Consider the following 8,170-nt stretch of genomic DNA (forward strand, 5'->3'; position numbering starts at 1 on the left):
AGGATGGTCTCGATCTCCTGACCTCGTGATCCGCCCGTCTCGGCCTCCCAAAGTGCTGGGATTACAGGCTTGAGCCACCGCGCCCGGCCTAATGCTCTAATTTCAATTTGTCTTCTTTTTGATGGCAGTTACACTATGATGGAATCAGGTCCAAAACCTATCCTTAAGCTTAAAATATATACTGATAAACTATCCTCTTCCCTAGAACTACAACAACACAGGAAAAAATCTGAAAGGTTTTGTGTAAGTTTTAGTTTCTAGTATTTTGGTTGCGTTCTCGTAGGCAATTTGTAAAGCAAGAGGGACAGAGTGCATCTCTAAAACCTCTTATACAAATTAGGAAAAAGTGTACCCAGGTGGTTACAAATCTAAGGTAGAGCAAAGTCTTAAAAAAACCCAAGATTTATTTTTGGCTCCTAGACCAGTTTATTTCACTTTCCAGCATTCAAAGAAATGTGATCTGCAAAAAACTAGATACAAAGGCCTTTTACTTCTTTACAAACTATGGTTAGTTCTCAATGAATTTACATGCCTCACTTTTTATTCCAAGAAAAATTCCCATTGTGCAATACAAGGGTGAAACAGCTGTTACAAATACACAGAAACATAATAAAGATAACCAATACTGTTAGAGGAAGGGGCAGAGGAAAAAACCCAAGAGAAGGAACCTTTTCCACAGTGACTAGCAGAATGTCTTGTAGATACCAATAACTGAAGGCAAACAGGTTGCTCACTTCTTCCTATCAAGTCATCCAATCTAAAATGAGAATAGTTCATGCCTAGGATAGGCTAACTATAGGCTTTGCTAGTCCTCCTTCCTAGTAGAATGCCATCAGATTATTCCTGAGCTATTGCTCAAGTCACAGCTACTTCAGAATACAATCTCAGGTTTTGTAAACAGGAACATGGTCAAAATGCAATACAATGGAAAATCTCTACAAGAGAATGAGATTTGGAAAGCCATGCTTAGAATCTCTGAGCCACACAACCATGAGATCTTGGATTACATTTAATCTCTCATCCACGAACATTATCCATTTACCTTGTAAGGTTGTGAGGAATGAATAGCATATGCAGGAAGCTATCACATGATGGGTATTCTACAAAGCACAATTTTCTCATCTGTAAAATGGGAATAATACCCATTTCCCAGGAGTGTTTTTAGGATTAAATAGGAATATTTGAAAAGCACATGGTTCAGCACAGTAAGTGCTCAATAATATTGACAGCATTCAGTACAAAGAGAACCACAGTAGAGATCCTAAAGCAATTCATTCAACAGATGTAAAAATTAAAGAGGGCCTTTTCTGATTTACCATAATTAAATACTTTAGAGAACTACCAACTATTGTTATTGTAGTTACATAAGTATTTACCTAAATTTTTTAAAAACAAAACCCCAACTCAATATGCAACTTAATTCTCTCCCCCTTAAATGTCTTAACTTCAAAAGGAAATGGAGAAGGGAGGTAGAGGGCAAAAAAGTCTATGACCTCTACATTTTCTTTTAAAAACACACAGAACCTCTGTCCTAAGAACCCACTATGTTAATGAGCGTGTAACGGTATACAAAATACTTGTGATTAAATCTAGTCATTTTGGCTCTAAGTAAATTCTAGATCCCATTATATCAATTTTACTATCTCCAGGAAAATAAAGCTATAAAAACAATCCCCCATTTGATTAAACAACAACAAACATGGTAACAAAAGATGAAACAAGTGAAAAATTATGGGCTGTAACCTAGGATCTGACGCTTGCTGTGTGATCTTGGAAAAGTTCAAAAAAAATTTCTAAAATAAAATATGAACAAAAATACCTCCATTTCATACCTCCCTTGAAAATATACCTCTGCTATATTTTCAAAATTGCTATAAATTAAAAGCTTAAGACTCCACTTCCAGATTTTTAGTTAATAATTTTATATGGAAAGTTTTAAGTATGTGGCAAAAATGACAAAAATAAAATGTGATGGAATCAATGTATAGGTAAAGAAACATCATATCCTAACAAGAAACTAAGGAATCCAAAACATTTTGTGATACTATAAAAGTTATTTATTCGCTATACACAGAACATGTCCCCTATAAAATGTACATGTAAATCACTAAAAAGTATAATTTGGTGAACATTTTCTCAATTACAGAACATACTAAATCAGTTGGGATAACAGCTGTCTGCCTCAAAATAATCTAATTATAGCACCCAGTCTCCTTTATATCTAATGCAAAGTTAAATACTTATCTTGGGGGTTATATCCTAGTATGTGTTTGGTGAGGCAGAGTAAACAATTTAATATAACTCTAGTATATTACAGTCACTGCACAATAAACCAGTTTATTACAGATTAAAACAAATCATTTTTTCATTATTTGTAATAATGTGATCAAATACTGGATACTTTTAAATGGCAGATAACCACACAATTACTTATCTTTGATAGTATATTGTGTTCTATAATTACATTGATACGAATGGTATAAAATATTGTTATGAATAATATACCTCAAACAAAGCAATGAGGCCATACTGTAATGATTCACTAGATTGTGCTCAGTAGACATTTACTGAAAAAGGGAATAATCTATTTTTCTCCTCAATTATCCAGGACAATGATTTGCCCATAGTAAGGGCTCAATAAATATTTGCTGAACATACTGACTAGGAAAGAGGTGAGAAGAGATGGGCCCTCTCAGCTGGATGTCAAATATAATTGGAATTTACCTGGGAAGGAGAGTACTTAAAGAAAGATGTAAACTGCATGTGGTGTATACAAGTAAATAAACACAGATGCTAACAAAGCAAATGATTAAGCAGAAAACACTGGCACCAAAATAAACAAAGGCAAGATTTGCCAATAATGGCAAAAATGGAACTTTTATATTGGACCATACCTTTTCCCACCCAATTCAGTTTGAGACAGACCAACAGAGGCACTGTAAGAGACTATGGCTGTCTTCCTTAATATTCAGACATCCCAGTTTCCAATAATTTATTATGGACATGTTACCCATGAATCAATATAAACCTATTCATATTTAGGGATTAGTTTCCACAAGTACAAAGTTGAATTTCCTTTTATTTGTCCTAAAATGCTTACTTTCAAACTTGAAGGGACTTCAATTATTCCATGTAGTTTTCGATAACATTCTTTTATCTTTTCAGACCAGAGTCAAAATATTCGTACAGTATTCATACTGCAGCACCTTCCACCCACCCTTTGGTCGCTTGAACTGCCCTTCTTTGGTTCTTTTTCCGCTTTCAGATCTTTCTTGAAGTGTAGTAAGCAGAACTGTACTGGGTATTCCAGCTGCAGTTTGGTCTTAAATAAAAGAAGGATGTTTGTCAGTTTGGTTTTCTTTATTCTTCTCTGTGGTATACAGGATTTTGTTAGTTGAACTGGATGTAGCAGCTTACTGGGCCAAATTTTCAAGAGAATAATACAATAGTTCCCAGGTCTTTCCCCTGGGATGTAACTTAACAGATCATACTCTATGTAGCACCTTTCCTCTCTCACTGAAGCATTATCTCTCATTTTTCTTCTTGCTTACTTGGCTTCAAAAAAAAAAAAAAAATGCAGAGAGATCTTAAGCAAAAGGAGAGGTGAAGTGTTTCAGCCCTCATTTGAGTATTGATATAACCATTCTATTTATTACTGAGCCCAGTACCACATACACAGTACGTACACTCAGTAAGTGGAGGACTCAACTACATCACCCAAAACTAACATAAAATACTACGTAAAGATCCTCATCAAGTATCAGTAGGATCCAAACTACCATGCGTTCAACTGTAATATAGTCCTTTTGAAGCTGTTAGGTGTGTCACTTTAGGAACATACAAGGTTCTCAATAGTCCAAGTCTAAAAATAAGTTGACACAAGTGAAAATAAAAATGAAATTAGGCCTTCAAGTTCTATACAGAAAATGAACAATTTCAATGAGCTATCTCCTCAACCTACTTCTCTCAAATTATAGTCTGTAAAACAAACAACACCCACCCCCCCCCCACCCCCAAACTAAGGACCAGGCCTTGGCTTAAATCCTGGCTCTGCCTTATAGTCTTTTCTTTGTGCCTCAGTTTCCTTATCTTTGATATGGGGAAAACAAAAGTATCTTTCTCACAGGGTTTTGTGAAGAGTAAGTGAGTTAATACATAGCCTTTTCAAGTGTCTGGCACATCATGAATACTTAATAAATTAGCTATAATTGTCATCAAGTAGATAGAATTTGAACCACAAAATACCTAACTAACCTACTTCCCCAAAGAGGTTATCACTTAATATTAGCTGCTCATCATTCAATTCAAATTGATTTAAAATCATGTCATAAACGTTAAGTCCCAATGCATCTTGTTTACGAAGAGGGAGAGCAGAATTACTGGTCCAAATTTCATCTTAACATACTACCAAATAACCTCTTAAGTTAGTTAACCCAAGAGGCTCAATGAGCAATCATGAAACGACTTTGATATTACACAATGAATTTTTAACTACTGTGTAAAAGATGTACCTTTCTGGCAAGTTCTATCATTTCCAAAGTAAAAGTTAGTTGTGCCTAGTGCAACACTGATTAAAAATATTCCTAAATCTATAAAGGACTGTTTCCATTGTTATTTTAGAATCATATTCAATACTGTAATAATTCCAGTTAATCGTATTTCCTTCATTTTGTTTTTATTATAGCATGTTTGCTTAATTTACAGCAAGCAGAAAATAAGCTGGGTCTTGTTTTGATCCAAACATTGATGTTTTAAAGGTTGTACACAATATTTGTTAAAAAGAACATATAAAAATACCTTTTTAGAAGCCTCTATAAGAAAGAAAATACAAAGTTTAACCCCACAACTTTCCTCTTTGCTAGAACTGCAAACTACTGCTACAGTTTTAAATAGACTTTTTGTTGTTTAAACTATACATCCAGGAAAATCTAAAAAAATTAAAGAAACGTGCATATAAATGATTGCATAGCAGAACATGAACATTAACTGCAAACAGTAAAGAAATGAAAGTTAGAAATACTATCAAATATACAAAGGTTCTAGAATCAATCCTTTAAACACATTCCACAAACAGTATTTAAAATCCATCGTTGTATTCTTTACAGGCAAACCCTAGATTACTAAAACCAAAATTGAAAAAAGTAATCCTCTAAAAGGAATCGCTTCTCCATAATTCTCACTTATATCTGTAAGCAAGCAATCTGAGATTTTTAAAGATGCTAGCTTTTTATTCTGAAATGAAATTGGACATGTCAAGTCACTTTTGTCCCCAAAACGATCTTTCAGAGAAATACTAGAAATTATAAATGGTTAAGGGTATTACTTCATTTTTAGTCAGGTACTACACTGATAATCGAAAGCTCAGAAGATGTGACTCTTGCTTAAAACTGACTAATCCTTTTTCCCAAATTATCTTAAATTTCATGGCACCACAGAATCACCTAGAGTGAGTGTTGTCTTTCAACTTGCCTCGAATTAAATAAACTGAGGTGTGAAAAGCAGGCCTCCCTCACAAAGAGGTAGGCAAATTTTGATACAAATGCACGAGCCAAGTGCTGTAAGCATCAAAATTTCAGTTTTTACACTAAGCACACACACAAAACCTACTTTGAAACAATTTACTTGTTTCTAACAGCAGTAAAAAAACTAAGCAATATTATGGTCAATAACGCTCCTTAAACTTTAGAATAACTACATAAGAATATTCCTTTCTCCTTAAAATTATTTTTGCCATCATCGACCTGCTCAAATTTCAAGGTGAGTTTTTGTGTTTTCTATGTTCCAAATCTTCATAGGAACCAGAAAAAAAGCAGTGAAGGTTCCACGTTTCAGTCAAAAACTCAATTTCCCAGCTGGCATCATTTCCCCAAGACAGTGGGGGTTAACAAAAGAACTAATCCACACTGCATCAAAAATAATTATCATTGGCCTAGACATCTGGTTTTGCTTTTTTGTTTTGCTTTGTTTTTGAGACGGAGTCTCACTCTGCTGCCCAGGCTGGAGTGCAGTGGCGTGACTTTGGCTCACTGCAACTTCCACCTCCTGGGTTCAAGCGATTCTCTTGCCTCGGCCTCCCGAGTAGCTGGGATTACAGGCATGTGCCACGATGCCCGGCTAATTTTTGTATTTTTAGTAGAGACGGGGTTTCACCATGTTGATCAGGCTGGTCTCAAACTCCTGCCCTCGTGATCCACCCGCCTCGGCCTCCCAAAGTGCTGGGATTACAGGTGTGAGCCACCGCGCCCGGCCGGGCCTAGACATCTTGACAAGACATAAAGGTCCACCCTGAACCTAAATGTGTCTGAGCAGTCAGTGTTGTACTGTGGCTACTACTTCACTTTTGTATCATTCTATCTTATTAGCAAGCTACATTTCTAGGTTAACAGTTCTACCAAATATGAATATGAAAGTTTATTTTTAATGAGACAATGTTGCAAATTATGGTCAACCAACATCTTTTCACCAAATACTTCAAGCATAAAAAATGAGAATCTTTACAAAAATATACAGAGACACCACAAATTGGTAGCTGCCCATAACATTAAACAAACTGGACTCTTAAGAGTGGCTTCTCAACAGCATATCATTTTAATTATAACCATTGCCCGGTACAGGGAAAACTAACAAGTGTTTTTTTTAAGCATCATTGCAACATTGTATTCCTGATAATTTAAGTAAACCAAACTATGAGTAAATGAATGATACATGCCTAAAAATGACCATGGTTTATACTATCAGTGGCCACTGGACTTAGGACTAGTCCAAGACCTTGATCTAGATTTTGACCTAGACCTAGACTGTGATCTTGACTGAGATTTGGATCTAGGTGGTTCTTTTTTCCTTGATTCCTTTTCATATCTTGAGCCAGACTTATAATGTGTTTTGGAATCTGTTTTAGAGGTGCCTCTAGTTTTGGTGTGAGATGCAGACCTAGAACGTGATTTAGCCTTCATTTCTTTCTTGGGCTGGGACTTGGACCGTGATCTTGAATTGGATTTAGATCTTGAAAAAGATCGATTTCGGTGTTTGAATCTTTCAAAACAGAGGAGAGATATAATTAGAGTAAAAATTAGATTCTATATTAATCAAATTTGTTATTTTTAGAGCAAAAGTTCACTCTGAAATTAAAAAATACATGAGTCTTTTTCAAAGCAAAGTTATTTACCTATCATTGTCGGAATGGCTTCTGCTACGCCGTGGTCTTCCAGTCGGTCTACTGCTAAAAAGCATATCAGAAAAAGCGGTGACAAATATCTATTCACAGAGGCAAAGTTTCTAATTAAAAGCAAACCATAAAACTTTTAAAATAAAATGATACCATATTTTTTGTCTCAATGAAACAGTCAATATATATAATTAAAAGTATACAAAAAAGTAAAAAAAAATTTAAATGCTAACAAATACATTTTTTAAACGGATCACTGTGCTACACAGCACACTTACTTTCTAGGACTATACGATCTTCTATAGTTGTAATCAAAAGACCGACTTCTTGATCTCCTCCTTTCATAACTTCGGCTTCTAGAACGTCTGTATCTGTCATAATCATCATAGCGTGAAGAACTGTACACATTCCTCCCTTCCTTGGCTTTCATCTGATTTGGTGCTAGGAAATACAAAGAACAGAAATATTTAGAAATATTAAAAACAGTATTAAAGCCCTCAATAAATAGGAAAAAAAATCCCTGCATCCCCTCTTGTATCCCAAACAGAGTATGACCGGGTGGTGCCTCATGCTTGTAATCCCACTACTTTGGGAGGTTGAGGTGGGAGGATCCTTTGAGCCCAGGAGTTTGAGACCAGCCTGGAGCAACATGGTAATATCTCATTTTTACAAAAAATAATTAGCTGGGCCTAGTGGCTTGCACATGTATTCCAGCTACCTGGGAGGCTAAGAGGGTAAGAGTTTGCAGCTGCAGTGAATTGTGATTACACCACTACACGCCAGCCTGGGGGTCAGAGACCCTGTCTCAAAAAAAAAAAAAAAAAAAAATTTGCGTATGTGTTTTGGCTTTTGTTTTTTTTTTTTTGAGACGGAGTCTTGCTCAGACGCCTAGGCTGGGGTGTGGTGGCGCGATCTTGGCTCACTGCAAGCTCTGCCTCCTGGGTTCACGCCATTCTCCTGCCTCGAGTAGCTGGGACTACAGGCGCCTGCCACCTCGCCCGTCTA

General features: G+C 35.9%; 1 protein-coding gene across 8 annotated transcripts in view; it reads right to left on the bottom strand.

The window, feature by feature from the left end:
- Positions 1–406: 406 nt before the first annotated feature.
- Positions 407–8,170, bottom strand: part of SRSF10 (serine/arginine-rich splicing factor 10) — a 15,678-nt gene continuing 7,914 nt past the window's right edge. Inside the window, exons 4-7 of one of the 8 annotated variants that reach the window (XM_011977855.1) lie at positions 7,444–7,606; positions 7,166–7,219; positions 6,931–7,032; positions 407–3,322 (exon numbers count right to left, since the gene is read on the bottom strand). In XM_011977855.1, coding sequence (XP_011833245.1) covers positions 3,262–3,322; positions 6,931–7,032; positions 7,166–7,219; positions 7,444–7,606 — 380 coding nt within the window. In that variant the 3' untranslated portion in view covers positions 407–3,261. Of the gene's footprint in view, positions 3,556–4,656; positions 7,033–7,165; positions 7,220–7,443; positions 7,607–8,170 lie in introns of those variants that run through there. The other 7 variants (XM_011977857.1, XM_011977859.1, XM_011977856.1 and 4 more) reach the window with 7 other exon arrangements.

The sequence above is a fragment of the Mandrillus leucophaeus genome, unplaced genomic scaffold (assembly GCF_000951045.1).
Source record: "Mandrillus leucophaeus isolate KB7577 unplaced genomic scaffold, Mleu.le_1.0 Scaffold185, whole genome shotgun sequence".
Lineage (NCBI taxonomy): Eukaryota > Metazoa > Chordata > Mammalia > Primates > Cercopithecidae > Mandrillus > Mandrillus leucophaeus.